The sequence below is a fragment of the Oenanthe melanoleuca genome, chromosome 1 (genome assembly GCF_029582105.1).
Source record: "Oenanthe melanoleuca isolate GR-GAL-2019-014 chromosome 1, OMel1.0, whole genome shotgun sequence".
In the NCBI taxonomy this organism is placed as follows: domain Eukaryota; kingdom Metazoa; phylum Chordata; class Aves; order Passeriformes; family Muscicapidae; genus Oenanthe; species Oenanthe melanoleuca.
The window spans coordinates 27,825,264-27,843,842 of record NC_079333.1 but is presented as its reverse complement, the minus strand read 5'-3'; the positions used below and the strand labels follow the sequence as shown (position 1 = coordinate 27,843,842).

General features: G+C 50.0%; 3 gene segments (V, D, J or C); all 3 read left to right on the top strand.

Moving 5' to 3' along the window:
- Positions 1 to 8,523: 8,523 nt before the first annotated feature.
- LOC130248596 (T cell receptor alpha variable 5-like) lies at positions 8,524 to 9,559 on the top strand. The segment is given in 2 exon segments: positions 8,524 to 8,822; positions 9,258 to 9,559. Coding segments are annotated over 2 exon segments (345 nt in total).
- Positions 9,560 to 12,046: 2,487 nt separating this feature from the next.
- On the top strand, positions 12,047 to 12,925 carry LOC130248588 (immunoglobulin kappa variable 6-21-like). The segment is given in 2 exon segments: positions 12,047 to 12,124; positions 12,537 to 12,925. Coding segments are annotated over 2 exon segments (432 nt in total).
- A 1,799-nt stretch (positions 12,926 to 14,724) lies between these two features.
- Positions 14,725 to 16,628, top strand: LOC130259997 (T cell receptor alpha variable 5-like). The segment is given in 2 exon segments: positions 14,725 to 15,163; positions 15,598 to 16,628. Coding segments are annotated over 2 exon segments (345 nt in total).
- Positions 16,629 to 18,579: the final 1,951 nt, after the last annotated feature.

Genomic DNA, 18,579 nt, shown 5'->3' with positions numbered 1-18,579 from the left:
AAGCTGAGTAGCTACTAGAGATTTCCAAGAGGTTCCAGTGTTCTGTACATCAGTGACTCAGATGCATGAGTAGAGAGACACCTCATCAAGTTCTCTGATAACACCAAGTTGGGAGGAATTGCTGATAAGGAAGAGGGCTGTGCAGCTCTTCAGAGGGACCTAAACAGGTTGGAGAGATGGGCAGAGAGGAACCTTCTGTAATTCACCAAAGGCTAATGCAGGGTGATGCATCTGTGGAGAACTAACACCATGCAGCAGCAGAGACTGGGGAGTGACCCACTGGGAAGCAGCTCTTCAGAGAAAGACCTGGGGGTCCTGGTGGACAAGAAGCTCCCCATGAGCCAGCAGTGTGTCCTGGTGGCCAAGAAGGCAGTGCTGTCCTGGGGTGCATTAGGAAGAGCATTGCCAGCAGGGTGAGGGAGGTGATCCTGCCACTCCACTCAGCCTTGGTGAGGCACATGTGGAGTGCAGTGTCCAGTTCTGGTCTCCTTGGTACAAAAAAGACATGAATCTCTTGGATAATGTCCAGCAGAGGAGAAGAAAGATGATTAATGGAGTGCACCACCTCTTCTGTCAACAAAGGCCTGTTGGGCCTTGAGAAGAAACAAGTAAGTGGCCTCCTCATCAATGCCTACAAGACTGAAGGGATCATTCCAAGAGGATAATCCAGGCTCTCCACTGTGATGCCAAGCACTAGGGAAAGAGGCCATGGGCACAAAATAATGCACAGGAAGTTCCACCTGATTCTGATGTAAAATTTTGCTGTGTTGTGGACCGTGCACTGGAGCAGATTGCCCAAATTCATTGTGGAGTGTCTGTCTCTGGAGATCTTCCACAACCCCCTGGATGCAATCCTGTGCCATGTGCTCTGGGATGACTCTGCTTGAGCAGAGAGGTTGGAGCAGTGACCTGCTGAGGTCCCTTCACAGCTGACCCATTCTGATTGTGTCCTGCATAAAACACACCTGAGCACAGCACAGGCCTGCACAGGGCACTCCAGGTGATTCCCACCCTGCAGATTCCCATGCCAATGTACAAGCTTCTCAGGATGTAAACACAGGGCCCCACATAGCAGCCATGCCTGTGCAACATCACCAACTCCTCAAATGCCGTGTCTCCTGCAATGCTCCCTATGCACTGCCCTGCCCTCTGCACAGCCCAGGGAATTGGAGACCCTTTCCAAGGACACATCAGGCCCAGCTTCCTCTCAGCTGATGTGCTGCTGGTGGTGTGAGGATTGGGGGCCTTGACAACATAGCCCACTCTTTTTGCTTTTTTCTCCCACTTTTTAGAGGAATCTAGGGTCGTTGCTGAACCTTGTGTAAGCAGCTGGAGAAATGAATTCAGTGGGACACTCAGTCCTGCAGCAGAGGATTAGGGATCTGAAATTTCCTGCCTACAGGGATTTCCCTCTGCCTTGGGCAGGTGAGCAAGGCTGTGTGCAGAGAAGAGCATAGGATTTTCCCCAGCTTTGTCCATTTGTGTGGTGGTGCTATTTTTCAAGTGCTGCAATAAATTGACAGGGAGTATCCATTCATCTGTGACATGGATAATGTCAATCTGCAGCAGCACATCCTGTGGGGAACACCCTTCTCCATAGAAACCTGTCCAAGGTGCAGTCTCTAAAGGGGCAGGCCCAATGCAGGGCCAAAACCAGCCTGTTCTCTCCTTGAGATCCCCCTTTGGAGTTAGAGAAGAACAGTTACAGAACTATTCTCTGTCATGCTCCAAGAGACACCAGGTTGGCAGGTCAGCAGCTTTTCCCATACCTGGACAACATGTCAGGCCTGCCTGGGACAAGCAGAGATTCCACATTGCAGCTTGCAGGGTTGGGAGTCTCTGAGTGTGAGGGTGGCTAGAGAGGACACAAACACTGGGACACAGACACGAGTGTGCATTCCTGAGATCTTTTCCTCTTCCCATCATTTTCTGCCATCTTGTGCATTCCAGTGGACACGCTCAGGCTGCCACACAGCCCCATCCTGCTCCATGACAGCACTGAGCTGTGCCACCTACTGAACTCCTGCCTGCTCATGCTCACCCACGCTCACACACAGCAGGAAGCCAGAGGAGCAGAGTACAAGCACCTCCTGACTGCCTGCAGGTGTCATTCCCCACCGTTCTGGGACAGCCAACTGCCTTGTGACATTTCACACTCCCTCTCCCTCCCCTGCCCAGCCACAGAGAGACACAGCTCTTCCTCTCCACCTCTGCTCTTTACACATCTCTGTGTCTGTGCTGTCCCCAGGGGCAGCAGGTTGCTGGAAGGACAGGCCCTTTCCCTATGGATTTCCAGGGGTTCCTTGTGGCCATCCTGCTCCCTGTGGGTAAGTGGCCTTCCCTTCCTCCTGAGCAGCTGCACTGGAGCTGCTGCTGCCTCCTCAGCTGTGCTCCCAATTGCTGGCAGTGCCCTTCCCCAAGGCTTCCAGAGGGAGGATGGGCAATGAACCAGGAGAGCTTTTCCTTCACTTCTTGAAGCAGAAACTCTGCAAAGCTCCAAATTCGTTCTTTGCAGTCTCATATTAATACTTCACTTGAGAGTACCAAACTTCATAACTTCTCAAAACAGGTTTATTGCAGTATTTGAAAACTGGTTTGTTTGGGTTTTTTTGATCCTATGTGTCTTTTTCAGAGAAGCTGGGCAATGTCCCATTGCTTTCTGATATCCTGCTGGCATTCCATCTCATGACATTCTTCAAGAATGTGTATTTTCATCATCTATTATGCATTTCACTTCCCACATTTCATCTCCTGTCTTTCCAGGCTGGGCCATTCAGCAATCACCAGATACAGTCGTCCGGGAGGGAGACCCTGTGACTCTGGAGTGTTCTGGATCAGGGAATGTGTTCAGGTCCATGTGCTGGTACAAGCTTCCTGTGGAGAAGAATGCCAGCATGCAGCTGGTTGTATGTTCTGCAGAAGGTAGCAGTGCAGATTTTGAGAAGGAATTCCAAAATCGCTTCCAGAGTAATGGGACTAAGAACAACCATTTATCTGTGAAGATAGAGCATGCCCTACTCAGTGACACAGGCACATATTTCTGTGCTGAGCAAGATCCACAGTGACTCAAAGGCTGGTGCAGCATAGCACAAACCTTTCCAGGCAAACAGGGATCTGCCTGCAGCACATATTGAGCTCTGTGTTTGTCAGAACCTCGTGTCCTTCACTTACCCTCCAGGTATTCAGGAAAAACATGGTATGACTGTCTATCTGTCTATCTGTCTGTCCTCTACATGGTCTTTAACTGCTTTTTTTTTTTCCCCTCTCTGAATCATCCTATGACTCTCATTCCTCCTTGTCCTCAGTCTCCCACCTAACTTCTCTGCCATTCACAGACTTCTTCTTACTTTCTTCATTTCACATCGTTCTGTCTGACCACATGGCTTTTCCTCTCTGTACCCTTACACCTAGTCATTTCCTACTTACCATCTCCAATCTCCTATCTCCTATCTCCTATCAGCCATTTCCTATTTCCTATTTCCTTCCTCATTCATCTCTCCTTCCTTTCATTCTGTTACATCAATTCATGGCATGGGAAGCAGGATATGGAACAGTTCATACAGCGCTTTCCCTCTCTGCCCAGTGGAAAGAGAAGCCCCACTAGTCCTTGGCCCCACTGGTTTCCAGGGAATGGGCACACTGCTGTACACCAGTGACCCCATGTTACACAACTATCCTGGGACCTGACAAGTCTGATGGTTCAGAATTCTTCCTACCCAGAGCAGCAGACTGCCTAGGTTGGCCATGGAATGTTCCTGGTGACAAGGACAAGGACCAGGAGGAAGAAGTGCGAGTGCAGTTTTCAGCAGGGCTTGTTGGTGTTTCCAAGCATCTTGTCTGGCCCATATACTACATCTACAGCTGTTTGCTGTAGGACACGAGAGCTGCCTTGACTTGCTTATTCCTCTTTACCTGGTTTAAAACAGAGTGCAGAGGCTCTGGGATTTCATAATTTTCATAAACCATCAAGAACACAAGCTGGAAATTCCTTACTGGAGTGTGAAGGACAGGCTTGGTCAGGGGAGTTGAAGCTCATGCCATAACTGTAAAAACCTCAAGCCTTCTCCCTCCCAGCATTATGAGGCAGAAGTTCCACTAGGGATCCTAGCCCATTTCCACTTCTTCCTCCTTCCCTCCTGTCAGGTAGAGCTCTAGGCACAGGAAGGAGAATGATGAGGGAAATGTGTTGCCAGCAGTCGTCGGTACAAGGGGCCTGTAACTCCTTCCCTGTGCCCCTTTCACCCTTGCCACTCTCCCAGATGCCATTCCTGTGCCCATCAGGTACCCCAGCTATGCCAAGCAGATTTTGTCCCAGATAGGAGAGCACACGGGGTTGTTCTTGAGAGAAGAAACACCTGGGAGCTGTCCTTGTAGTCAACACTCCATCCCTTCTCTCTTCCCATGCCAGGCCATTGGCTGTCCCTCAGCTCTTCACAGGTATTTACCTTCCTCTCCTATGATAACATCCATGAGAGCCCTCACAAGTCTGAGTGCTGGGGCTGCTGTGGTGTCTTTCAGGGTCCTGCCTCCCTCTCACTGATGTTATTTGCTGTGCTCACAGTGCTGCACAGAGAGAAGAGCTGTCACACAGCTGGGTGGAATGTGGGGTGGCCAGGCAGGAACTGAACCAGCCATGTCTGGGGAAGACAGGGAAAGTGCATGGCAAAATTCAAGGGACCTCTGTGTGGCCTTTGTCCCTCATTCCTCCATCTCCCAAGGACTTCAGAAGCAGCAGGGGAGCAGCCACCATTCCTCTGCCTTGCACACACTCAGCCTCCTGTGCAACCTCAGCACAGTTCTGTTTGTGCAAGCCCATCCTTCCCTCCTCACCCACCCACGCCCTGGCTTCCCCTTCCACCTGCTGCATCTCTGCAGGCTTCCTGCTTTCCTGCCACAGCCTGTGCCATTCCCCAGGGTTCCCAGCCAGCCAATGCCTTCTCACATTTCTAGGCTGGCCCCACCCCAAAATGTCTCACCCTCCCTCACTGCTCTCTCTTCATATGTCTATGAGCAGCTACAAGAGGCAGGTTGCTGAGAGGGTAGGGGCTTTTCTCCATGGTTCCCTGCTGTTTCTTTGTGGCCATGCTGGCCCCTCTGGGTAAGTGAACTCCTCTCAGCCCTGAGCAGCTCCATCAATTCCCTGCCTGCTCTCCCAGCTGTGTAGCCAGTTCCTGGCAATGCTTCATTCTGCAGAGCTTGCTGTGTTGAGGATCAGCAGTGAATGTGGTGGGCAGGAATCCCTGAATCTTCTGCAATGGCCATCTATTTGTCATTCTTTGTGCAGCCGGTAGATTGTTCCTGGTTTTGGACACAAGCTTCCCAGGGCTGCATCTTGCCTCTTGAAGAGAGATTGGAAATTCACATGCTGATCTGAAGATCTGTCCCATCCCTTTAACTGCTCCTTTGGCTGCCTTATTTCTTCTCACCCTTTTCCTACCTATCGACAGTGCCTACTTCAAGATTTTCCCATGTTTTCCTTCATTTCACTTGTCCTTCTTTTCCTTTCCAGTTGGCTCTGGAACAGTCTCCAGACATGGTGATAAAAGAAGGACAGTCTGTGAATCTGGAATGTTCCAAAAAGCAATCCTCCAGCACAGCTGTGTACTGGTTCATGCTGCCTTCAGAGAAGAATTCCAGTCTGACCCTACTGGTTTCTGCAATGCAAGGTGGTAGCGCAGCAGTGGAGAAGGGTTTTGAGAGCCATTTCAAGAGCAGCAACATAAAAGGAGACAGTATCACCCTCTCAATAGAACAAGCCTTTCTCAATGACTCTGGCACATACTACTGTGCTGAGGGTGAGCACAGTGGTGAGACTGCTGAGAGATCTGAGCACAAACTTCTCCCTGCACATACAGGACCTGCTTTCCACCTCTTGGGTGCTGCACCAGGCAGGGTGATCACTTCTCACTCATTAGCTCCTCTGCTTTCTAGCCTTGCCTTCCTCCTCTTCTCAGATGGTGTCAGTTTATTTGTCCATCTTTTTCTCCTTGTCACTCCAGGCCTCCCTCTGCATTTAACTCTTACTTGCACTACACTAACTCCTGTCAGCCCTTCTTCTCCTCTCTGTCTCTCTTCCCCACTTTCTTCTTTTTGTCTTCATTGTGAACTCCACTGACTTCCTCTTACCTAATTCCAGTCAACCCTGTCTATGATTCTTACTGTCAAATAAACAGTGCTTGTGTGTGAGGTAGTTGGTGCACCTGTAGATAAAGGCAAGGCCAGGCAGGTGCTGAAGTAGCCAGTACCATGTGGGAGCTGCCCACACACTCCTCTGTTACAACGATTTGGCTGTGGTTGTTCTGTGGCCAAGGAATATGAACAGCAGAGCAGAAGCCTGTGCTTGCTTACATAAAGTATTATGTGGTCATAAATTCCTCCATGTAGAGTGGTCTCTGGGGCAGGATCCATCTGGCTTACACCCCTTGATCCACATACAGTTTAACTTTAGCAAACATATTTTAAAAATTATAGGTTATGTTTGCAAGCGGAGCAGGTAATATACATTTCCAACAGGTCCCAGTGTTCTGTTAATCAGTGACTCAGATAAAGGGATAGAGAGACCCCTCATAAAGTTCACTGATAACACCAAGTTGAGAGGAATTTCTGATAACCAAGAAGGCTGTGCAGCTCTTCAGAGGGACCTAAACAGGTTGGAGAGATGGGCAGAGAGGAAACTTCTGAAATTCACCAAAGACTAATGCAGAGTTGTGCACCTGTGGGGGACTAAGCCCATGCAGCAGCAGAGACTGGGGAGTGACCCACTGGGAAGCAGCTCTTCAGAGAAAGACCTGGGGTTCCTGGTGGACAAGAAGCTCCCCATGAGCCAGCAGTGTGTCCTGGTGGCCAAGAAGGCAGTGCTGTCCTGGGGTGCATTAGGAAGAGCATTGCCAGCAGGGTAAGGAAGGAGATCCTGCTATTCCTCCCAGCTTCGTGAGGCACATCGGGAGTGCAGTGTCCAGTTCTGGGCTCCATGGTACAAAGCAGACATAGATGTCCTGGATAATGTCCAGGAGAGGAGAAGAAAAATGATTAATGGAGTGCAGCACTTCTTCTGTTAATAAAGGCTGAAGGAGCTGGGCGTGTTCAACCTTGAAGAAACAACTAATGGTCACCTCATCAATGCCTACAAGACTGAAGGGATCATTCCAAGAGGATAATCCAGGCTCTCCACTGTGATGCCAAGCACTAGGGAAAGAGGCCATGGGCACAAAATAATGCACAGGAAGTTCCACCTGATTCTGATGTAAAATTTTGCTGTGTTGTGGACCGTGCACTGGAGCAGATTGCCCAAATTCATTGTGGAGTGTCTGTCTCTGGAGATCTTCCACAACCCCCTGGATGCAATCCTGTGCCATGTGCTCTGGGATGACTCTGCTTGAGCAGAGAGGTTGGAGCAGTGACCTGCTGAGGTCCCTTCACAGCTGACCCATTCTGATTGTGTCCTGCATAAAACACACCTGAGCACAGCACAGGCCTGCACAGGGCACTCCAGGTGATTCCCACCCTGCAGATTCCCATGCCAATGTACAAGCTTCTCAGGATGTAAACACAGGGCCCCACATAGCAGCCATGCCTGTGCAACATCACCAACTCCTCAAATGCCGTGTCTCCTGCAAGGCTCCCTATGCACTGCCCTGCCCTCTGCACAGCCCAGGGAATTGGAGACCCTTTCCAAGGACACATCAGGCCCAGCTTCCTCTCAGCTGATGTGCTGCTGGTGGTGTGAGGATTGGGGGCCTTGACAACATAGCCCACTCTTTTTGCTTTTTTCTCCCACTTTTTAGAGGAATCTAGGGTCGTTGCTGAACCTTGTGTAAGCAGCTGGAGAAATGAATTCAGTGGGACACTCAGTCCTGCAGCAGAGGATTAGGGATCTGAAAGTTCCTGCCTACAGGGATTTCCCTCTGCCTTGGGCAGGTGAACAAAGCTGTGTACAGAGAAGAGCATAGGATTTTCCCCAGCTTTGTCCATTTGTGTCCTGGTGCTGTCTTGCAGAGTGCTGCAATAAATTGTCAAGGAAAGTATCCATTCATCTGTGACATGGATAATGTCAATCTGCAGCAGCACATCCTGTGGGGCACACCCTTCTCCATAGAAACCTGTCCAAGGTGCAGTCTCTCAAGGGGCAGGCCCAATGCAGGGCCAAAACCAGCCTGTTCTCTCCTTGAGATCCCCCTTTGCAGTTAGAGAAGAACAGTTACAGAACTATTCTCTGTCATGCTCCAAGAGACACCAGGTTGGCAGAGCAGCAGCTTTTCCCATACCTGGACAACATGTCAGGCCTGCCTGGGACAAGCAGAGATTCCACATTGCAGCTTGCAGGGTTGGGAGTCTCTGAGTGTGAGGGTGGCTAGAGAGGACACAAACACTGGGACACAGACACGAGTGTGCATTCCTGAGATCTTTTCTTCTTCCCATCATTTTCTGCCATCTTTTGCATTCCAGTGGACATGCTCAGGCTGCCACACAGCCCCATCCTGCTCCATGACAGCACTGAGCTGTGCCACCTACTGAACTCCTGCCTGCTCATGCTCACCCACGCTCACACACAGCAGGAAGCCAGAGGAGCAGAGTACAAGCACCTCCTGACTGCCTGCAGGTGTCATTCCCCACCGTTCTGGGACAGCCAACTGCCTTGTGACATTTCACACTCCCTCTCCCTCCCCTGCCCAGCCACAGAGAGACACAGCTCTTCCTCTCCACCTCTGCTCTTTACACATCTCTGGGTCTGTGCTGTCCCCAGGGGCAGCAGGTTGCTGGAAGGACAGGCCCTTTCCCTATGGATTTCCAGGGGTTCCTTGTGGCCATCCTGCTCCCTGTGGGTAAGTGGCCTTCCCTTCCTCCTGAGCAGCTGCACTGGAGCTGCTGCTGCCTCCTCAGCCGGGCTCCCAATTGCTGGCAGTGCCCTTCCCCAAGGCTTCCAGAGGGAGGATGGGCAATGAACCAGGTGAGCTTTTCCATTACCTATTCAAGCAGAAAACTCTGCAATGCTCCAAATTCGTTCTTTGCAGTCTCATATTAATACTTCACTTGAGAGTACCAAACTTCATTACTTCTCAAAACAGTTTACTGTTACATTTGAAGGTTGTTTGTTGAGGGATTTTTGACCTATGTATCTTTTTCAGAGAAGCTGGGCACTGTCCCATAGCTTTCTGATATCTTGGTGGCATTCCATCCCATAACATACTTCAAGGATGTGTATTTTATTTCCTCTCCAATGAATTTCACTTCCCACATTTCATCTCCTGTCTTTCCAGGCTGGGCCCTTCAGCAGTCAGCAGATACAATTGTCCGGGAGGGAGACCCTGTGACTCTGGAATGTTCTGCATCAGCAAAAAATTTTGTAAACATGTACTGGTACAAGTTACCCATGGAGAAGAATGCCACTATGCAGTTGGTTGTATATTCATTGGAAGGCAGCAAAGCAGATTTTGAGAAGGAATTCCAAAGTCGCTTCCAGAGTAATGGGACTAAGGACAACCATTTATCTGTGAAGATAGAGCATGCCCTACTCAGTGACACAGGCACATATTTCTGTGCTGAGCAAGATCCACAGTGACTCAAAGGCTGGTGAAGCATAGCACAAACCTTTCCAGTCAAACAGGGATCTGCCTGCAGCACACAATGAGCCCTGTGTTTGACTGAACCTTGTTTCCTTCACTTATCCTCCAACTTTTCAGGAAAAACTGAATGTCTGCCTGTGCAACTGTCTGTCCCCTACATGGTCTTTAACTGCTTTTCTGTTTTTTCCCCTCTCTGAATCACCTTGGGTCTCTCATTTCTTCTTGTCCTCCATCTCTGACCTAATTTATCTGCCATTCACAGACTGCATCTTACTTTCTTCCATTAACTTTCTGTCTGAGCCCCCGGCTTTCCTTTCTATACTCTCAGACCTAGTAATTTCTTATTTCCTATTTCTCTCCTTATCTATCTCTCCTTTCTTTTATTCTGTTACATCAATTCATGGCATGGGAAGCAGGATATGGAACAGTTCACACAGCGCTTTCTCTCTCCACCAACTGGAAAGAGAAGCCCCACTAGTCCTTGGTCCCACTGGTCTCCAGGGAATGGGCACACTGCTGTTCACCAGTGACCCCAAATTACACCACTACCCTGGGACTTGAACACTTTGAGGTTTGAGAATCGTCCTTGCCCAGAGCAGAGACTGCCTAGGTTGGCCATGGAACGTCCTGGTGACGAGGACAAGGACCAGGAGGAAGAAGTGCAAGTGCAGTTTTCAGCAGGGCTTGTTGGTGTTTCCAAGCATCTTGTCTGGCCCATCCACTACATCCCCTGCTGCTTGCTGTAGGACACGAGGGCTGCCTTGACTTGGTTATTCCTCTTTATCTGGTGTAAAACGGAGAGCAGAGGCCCTGGGATTTCATAATTTTCATAAACCATCAAGAACACAAGCTGGAAATTCCTTACTGGAGTGTGAAGGGCAGGCTTGGTCAGGGGAGCTGCAGCTTATGATAGAGCTGTGGGGTCACGGAGATGCAGTCTGGTGCTCAGGATGTTATGCTTTAAACCCAGTCAGCCACTGGGTATTGCAGCCATTCACTCAAGACCCCCATATCCTGGTTGGAAGGGAAAAGAATAAAACTTACAGGTTGAGATACAAACAGAGCCATAATAGGAGTAAATAAAAAGGAGAAGACAGAGAAATAAAACTCAATCAAATCCATGTTAGGCATAATCCTGTCAGTTACCACCGACTGACACGGTGTCCAGCCAGTCCCTGAGCAGTGATAGGCAGCACCTGGCCAGCTCCACTCAGTTTCCATACTGACCATCATGTTGAGTGTTAAGAAATATCCTTATGGCCAGTTCTGGTCAGCTGTCCTGGAAGAGCTCCCTTTCTGCTGTTTGTGCACATGTTCTCTGGCAGTGTAAAGTCTCGACAGTGTAAAGTCCTAGATTTGGAGAAAGCAGTGCTTAACCATCACTAAAAATCTGTTATCAACATTATTCTCATTGTGAATTCAGAAGACAGTACTGTGCAACAGTCTCCACCTCTTAATCCTGCCTCCTGCTTAGCACCTCCATCCAGTTTTCCCTGAGACTTCTGGTGAAATTTCTACTTCAGAGAAAGGCTGAGTTGAGTGAAACCCTTGAGCCTTCTCCTTCCCAGCATTATGAGGCAGAAGTACCAGCAAGGATACTAGGCGATTTCGAGTTGTTTCTCCTTCCCTATTGTCTAGCAGAGTTCTAGTCACAGGAAGGAGAAGGATGAGGGAAATGTGTTGCCAGCAGGGCTCAGTAGAAGGGCCTGTCACTCCTTCCATGTGTTCCTTTCACACTTGCCACTGTCCCAGATGTCATTCCTGTGCCCATCATGTACCCCAGCTATCCCAAGCAGATTTTGTCCCAGACAGGAGAGCACACGGGGTTGTTCTTGAGAGCAGAAACACCTGAGGGCTGTCCTTGAGGACAACACTCCATCCCTTCTCTCTTCCCAATGCCAGGCCATTGGCTGTCCCTCAGCTCTTCACAGGTATTTACCTTCCTCTCCTACAGCAATGCCCATGAGAGCCCTCACAAGTCTGAGTGCTGGGGCTGCTGTGGTGTCTTTCAGGGTCCTGCCTCCCTCTCACTGATGTTATTTGCTGTGCTCACAGTGCTGCACAGAGAGAAGAGCTGTCACACAGCTGGGTGGGATGTGGGGTGGCCAGGCAGGAACTGAACCAGCCATGTCTGGGGAAGACAGGGAAAATGCATGGCAAAATTCAAGGGACCTCTGTGTGGCCTTTGTCCCTCATTCCTCCATCTCCCAAGGACTTCAGAAGCAGCAGGGGAGCAGCCACCATTCCTCTGCCTTGCACAGTTCTGTTTGTGCAAGCCCATCCTTCCCTCCTCACCCACCCACGCCCTGGCTTCCCCTTCCACCTGCTGCATCTCTGCAGGCTTCCTGCTTTCCTGCCACAGCCTGTGCCATTCCCCAGGGTTCCCAGCCAGCCAATGCCTTCTCACATTTCTAGGCTGGCCCCACCCCAAAATGTCTCACCCTCCCTCACTGCTCTCTTCATATGTCTATGAGCAGCTACAAGAGGCAGGTTGCTGAGAGGGTAGGGGCTTTTCTCCATGGTTCCCTGCTGTTTCTTTGTGGCCATGCTGGCCCCTCTGGGTAAGTGAACTCCACTCAGCCCTGAGCAGCTCCATCGATTCCCTGGCTGCTCTCCCAGCTGTGTAGCCAGTTCCTGGCAATGCTTCATTCTGCAGAGCTTGCTGTGTTGAGGATCAGCAGTGAATGTGGTGGGCAGGAATCCCTGAATCTTCTGCAATGGCCGTCTATTTGTCATTATTTGTGCAGCCCATAGATGGTTCCTGGTTTGGGACACAAGCTTCCCAGGGCTGCATCTTGCCTCTTGAAGAGAGACTGGAAATTCACTTGCTGATCTGAATACTGTCCCATCCCTTGAACTGCTCCATTGGCTGCCTTATTTCTTCTCACCCTTTCCCTACACCAACTCACAGTGCCTATTTCAAGATTTTCCCAATTTTTCCTTCATTTCACTTTTCTTTCTTTTCCTTTCCAGTGTTGGCTCTGGAACAGTCTCCAGACATGGTGATAAAAGAAGGCCAGTCCGTGAATCTGGAATGTTCCAAAAAGCAATCCTCCAACTCAGCTATGTACTGGTACATGCTGCCTTCAGAGAAGAATTCCAGTCTGACACTACTGGTTTCTGCATATGAAGGTGTTAATGCAGAAGTGCAGAAGGGTTTTGAGAGCCATTTCAAGAGCAGCAACATAAAAGGAGACAGTATCACCCTCTCAATAGAACAAGCCTTTCTCAATGACTCTGGCACATACTACTGTGCTGAGAGTAGCACAGTGGTGAGACTGCTGAGAGATCTGAGCACAAACTTCTCCCTGCACATACAGGACCTGCTTTCCACCTCTTGGGTGCTGCACCAGGCAGGGTGATCACTTCTCACTCATTAGCTCCTCTGCTTCGTAGCCTAGCCTCCCCCTCAGATGCTGAAAGTTAATTTCTTTATCTTTGTCTCCTTGTCACTCCAGGCTTCCCTCTGCATTTAACTCTTACTTGCACTACACTAACTCCTGTCAGCCCTTCTTCTCCTCTCTGTCTCCCTTCCCTTCCCTTCCCCACTTTCTTCTTTTTGTCTTCATTGTGAACTCCACTGACTTCCTCTTACCTAATTCCAGTCAACCCTGTCTATGATTCTTACTGTCAAATAAAACGAGTGCTTGTGTGTGAGGTTGTTGCTGCACCTGTAGATAAAGGCAAGGCCAGGCAGGTGCTGAAGTAGCCAGTACCATGTGGGAGCTGCCCACACACTCCTCTGTTACAACGACTTGGCTGTGGTTGTTCTGTGGCCAAGGAATATGAACAGCAGAGCAGAAGCCTGTGCTTGCTCAGGTCACGTATCATGTGGATCATTAATTCCTCAATGTAGAGTGGTCTCTGGGGCAGAATCTACCTTCCTTCCACCTCTTGATCTACATACAGTTTAACTTTAGCAAACATATTTTAAAAATTATAGGTTATGTTTGCAAGCGGAGCAGGTAATATACATTTCCAACAGGTCCCAGTGTTCTGTTAATCAGTGACTCAGATAAAGGGATAGAGAGACCCCTCATAAAGTTCACTGATAACACCAAGTTGGGAGGAATTTCTGATTACCAAGAAGGCTGTGCAGCTCTTCAGAGGGACCTAAACAGGTTGGAGAGATGGCAGAGAGGAACCTTCTGAAATTCACCAAAGACTAATGCAGAGTTGTGCACCTGTGGGGGACTAAGCCCATGCAGCAGCACAGGCTGGGGACTGACCCATTGGAAAGCAGCTCTTTAGAGAAGGACCTGGGGGTCCTGGTGGACAAGAAGCTCCCCATGAGCCAGTAGAGTGTCCTGGTGGCCAAGAAGGCAGTGCTGTCCTGGGGTGCATTAGGAAGAGCATTGCCAGCATGGTGAGGGAGGTGATCCTGCCACTCCACTCAGCCCTGTTCAGAGGGACACACTCTGACCTGCAGCAGAGGATTTGGGAGCTGGAGGAATTGCTGCTCTCCTCTGCTGACAGGACACAGGGGAGCATTTTCACTGCAAAGCCCAGCACAGCCTGGAGTAGTTGGAACACTTGGTGTCTTGTATGGGCCAGCCCTACACTGCCGTGCATTGGTGGGCACAGAGCAGAGCACGGATGTGCAGAGTCTCTGTCAGACCTCTGGACCCAAACTCGGTGCAAACAAACCACGAGTGTCTCTTCCTGCCTACAGGGATTTCCCACTGCCTTGGGCAGGAGAACAAGGCTGTGTGCAGAGAAGAGCATAGGATTTTCCCCAGCTTTGTCCATTTGTGTCCTGGCGCTGTCTTGCAGAGTGCTGCAATAAATTGTCAAGGAAAGTATCCATTCATCTGTGACATGGATAATGTCAGTCTGCAGCAGCACATCCTGTAGGGCACACCCTTCTCCATAGAAACCTGTCCAAGGTGCAGTCTCTCAAGGGGCAGGCCCAATGCAGGGCCAAAACCAGCCTGTTCTCTCCTTGAGATCCCCCTTTGGAGTTAGAGAAGAACAGTTACAGAACTATTCTCTGTCATGCTCCAAGAGACACCAGGTTGGCAGAGCAGCAGCTTTTCCCATACCTGGACAACATGTCAGGCCTGCCTGGGACAAGCAGAGATTCCACATTGCAGCTTGCAGGGTTGGGAGTCTCTGAGTGTGAGGGTGGCTAGAGAGGACACAAACACTGGGACACAGACACGAGTGTGCATTCCTGAGATCTTTTCCTCTTCCCATCATTTTCTGCCATTTTGTGCATTCCTGTGCACACGCTCAGGCTGCCACACAGCCCCATCCTGCTCCATGACAGCACTGAGCTGTGCCACCTACTGAACTCCTGCCTGCTCATGCTCACCCACGCTCACACACAGCAGGAAGCCAGAGGAGCAGAGTACAAGCACCTCCTGACTGCCTGCAGGTGTCATTCCCCACCGTTCTGGGACAGCCAACTGCCTTGTGACATTTCACACTCCCTCTCCCTCCCCTGCCCAGCCACAGAGAGACACAGCTCTTCCTCTCCACCTCTGCTCTTTACACATCTCTGGGTCTGTGCTGTCCCCAGGGGCAGCAGGTTGCTGGAAGGACAGGGCCTTTCCCTATGGATTTCCAGGGGTTCCTTGTGGCCATCCTGCTCCCTGTGGGTAAGTGGCCTTCCTTTCCTCCTGAGCAGCTGCACTGGAGCTGCTGCTGCCTCCTCAGCTGTGCTCCCAATTGCTGGCAGTGCCCTTCCCCAAGGCTTCCAGAAGGAGAATGGGCAATGAACCAGGGGAGCTTTTCCACCAATTATAGAAGCAGAAATTATGCGAAGTTCCAAATTTGGTTTTTCCTCTCCCATTTTAATACTTCACCTGAGAGTGCCAAACTTCATTACTTCTCAAAACAGGTTTACTGTTATATTGAAGGTGGTTTGTTGAGGGATTTTTGTCCTATGTGTCTTTTTCAGAGAAGCTGGGCACTGTCCCATAGCTTTCTGATATCTTGGTGGCATTGCATCCCTTAACATACTTCAAGGATGTGTATGTTTTTTCCTCTCCAATGCATTTCACTTCTCACATTTCATCTCCTGTCTTTCCAGGCTGGGCCCTTCAGCAGTCACCAGATACAATTGTCCGGGAGGGAGACCCTGTGACTCTGGAATGTTCTGCATCAGCAGAAAATTTTGTAAACATGTACTGGTACAAGTTACCCATGGAGAAGAATGCCAGCATGCAGCTGGTTGTATATTCAGTGGAAGGCAGCAAAGCAGATTTTGAGAAGGAATTCCAAAATCGCTTCCAGAGTAATGGGACTAAGGACAACCATTTATCTGTGAAGATAGAGCATGCCCTACTCAGTGACACAGGCACATATTTCTGTGCTGAGCAAGATCCACAGTGACTCAAAGGCTGGTGCAGCATAGCACAAACCTTTCCAGGCAAACAGGGATCTGCCTGCACTACACACTGAGCCCTGTGTTTCACTGAACTTTGTTTCCTTCACTTACCCTCCAGGTATTCAGGAAAAACTGTATGACTCTCTGCCTGTGCAATTGTCTGTCTTCTGCATGATCTTTGACTGCTTTTCTGTTTTTTCCCCTCTCTGAATCACCTTGGGTCTCTCATTTCTTCTTGTCCTCCATCTCTGACCTAATTTGTCTGCCTTTCACAAACTGCCTCTTACTTTCTTCCATTAACTTTCTGTCTGAGCCTCCGGCTTTTCCTCTCTGTACTCTCACACCTAGTCATTTCTTATTTCCTATTTCCCTCCTTATCCATCTTTCCTTTGTTTCTTTCTGTTACATCAATTCATGGCATGGGAAGCAGGATATGGAACAGTTCACACAGCGCTTTCTCACTCCACCCAGCTGGAAAGAGAAGCCCCACTAGTTCTTGGTCCCACTGGTCTCCAGAGAATGAGCACACTGCTGTGCACCAGTGACCTCATGTTACACCACTATCCTGTGACATGAACACTCTGATGATTGAGAATTGATCCTACCCAGAGCAGCAGACTTCCCATGTTGGCCATGGAATGTTCCTGGTGACAAGGACCATAAGGAAGAAGTGCGAGTGCAGTTTTCAGCAGGGCTTGTTGGTGTTTCCAAGCATCTTGTTTGGCCCATCCCCTACATCTACAGCTGCTTGCTGTAGGACACAAGGGATGCCTTCACTTGGCTATTCCACTTTATCTGGTTTAAAGGAGAGAGCAGAGTCCCTGGGATTTCATAATTTCCATAATTCATCAAGAACAGAAGCTGGAAATTCCTTACTGGAGTGTGAAGGACAGGCTTGCTAGGCTAGTTGCAGCTCATGCCACAGCTGAGGGGACATGGAGATGCTGTTTAGTGCTCAGGATGTTGTGGTTTAAGCCCAGTCAGCCACCAGGTGTTAACAGCCACTCGCTCAAGACTCCCATCTCCTGGTGGGAGGGAAAAAGAGTAAAACTTACAGGTTGAGATACATTCAGACCCATAGTACAATTAAATAAAAAGGAGCAGAGAGGGAAATAAAACTGAAACAAATCCATGTGATGCACAATCCTGTTACTCACCACCTACATGGTGTCCAGCTAGTGCCTGAGCAGTGATATGCAGCACATGGGGAGCTCCCCTCAATTTCCATACTAAGCATCAAGTTGAATGCTAGGAAATATCCTTTTGGCCAGTTTGGGTCAGCTGTCCTGGAAGAGCTCCCTTTCTGCTGCTTGTGCTCCTGCTCTCAGGCAGAGCATGAGACACTGTAAAGTCCTGGATTTGGGCTAACCCGTGATTAGCTACAACTAAAACTCCCGTTATGCACATTATTCTCATAGTGAATTCAGAAGACAGCACTGTGCCATAGTCTCCACCTCTTAATCCTGCCTCCTGCTTAGCACCTGCATTCAGTTTTCCTCAAGGTTTCCACTGAAATTTCTCCTTCAGAGAAAGGCTGAGTTGAGTGAAATCCTTGAGCCTTCTCCTTCCCAGCATTATGAGGCAGAAGTACCAGCAAGGATCCTAGCCCATTTCCAGTTTTTTTTTTTTTTTTTTCTTTTCTATTGTCAGGAAAAGCTGTAGGCACAGAAGGAGAAGGATGAGGGAAATGTGTTGCCAGCAGTCCTCGGTACAAGGGGACTGTCACTCCTTCCCTGTGCCCCTGTGCCCCTTTCACCCTTGCCACTCTCCCAGATGTCATTCCTGTGCCCATCGGGCTCCCCAGCCATCCCGAGCAGATTTTGTCCCACACAGGAGAGCACAGGGGGATGATCTGGAGAGCAGAAACACCTGAGGGCACAGTGCAGAGGCTGAGGTGGCCTGGGTCTCCTCAGCCTGTGAGCAGAGCAGCAGAGAGGTGTCACTGGCGAGCAGGAGTGGATGGAATTGCACTGTACAGCTGCTTTCTAGACCCCAGTGCTCTCGCTGGCTCAATCCCAGTGGCAGCCTCCACACCCCAAAGGAGGACAAGTTCACTCCAGCCAGGAAGGCAAATCTTGTTGTAGAGATCTACTGCTTTTGCATTAATTGGCATTTAGGAAAAGAGGAGCCACACAAGTTTTCTCCTTCAGAACTTGCTCTGTGAGTTGATGGGACCCATTGAAGGCTAGGTTGTTTGTTGACAGCCTGGGAAACCAATTGGAGAATTTAGTCCGCCTCCGTGAATTCATATTTTAAAACAAGCAAACCCCAGGAAAGCTCTCTTTCATTTCGGGTCTCATGTGAGGTAACGCCGGCCCTGGCCTGCTCCACGCGGCTCGGGCCTGGCACGGGCGGGTTCAGGAATGAGCCAGGCCCCGTTTTCCACCAGGGGCCCCGACAGCCAGGGGGAGGAGAGGCCTGTTGCTAAAATCCTGGATCCCCAGTGTGGCCGTGGCCCGGCAGAGCCCTGCCCTGCTGCTGGCTCGGAGCAGCCGTGGGGTGGCCGGGCCTGCCCTGCTGCCCGCTCGCGCTGGGGCGGAGGCGGCTGGGCTGTTCTGGCAGAGCTCTCCACGCCCGTGGTGGCTGGGCAAGGTGGAGAGAGGACTCCTGACCCACGGGTGCAACTGAGTGCAGCGGGCAACAGAGGGCAGCCATGGAGCCAGAAACTTATCATCGCTTTTCTGG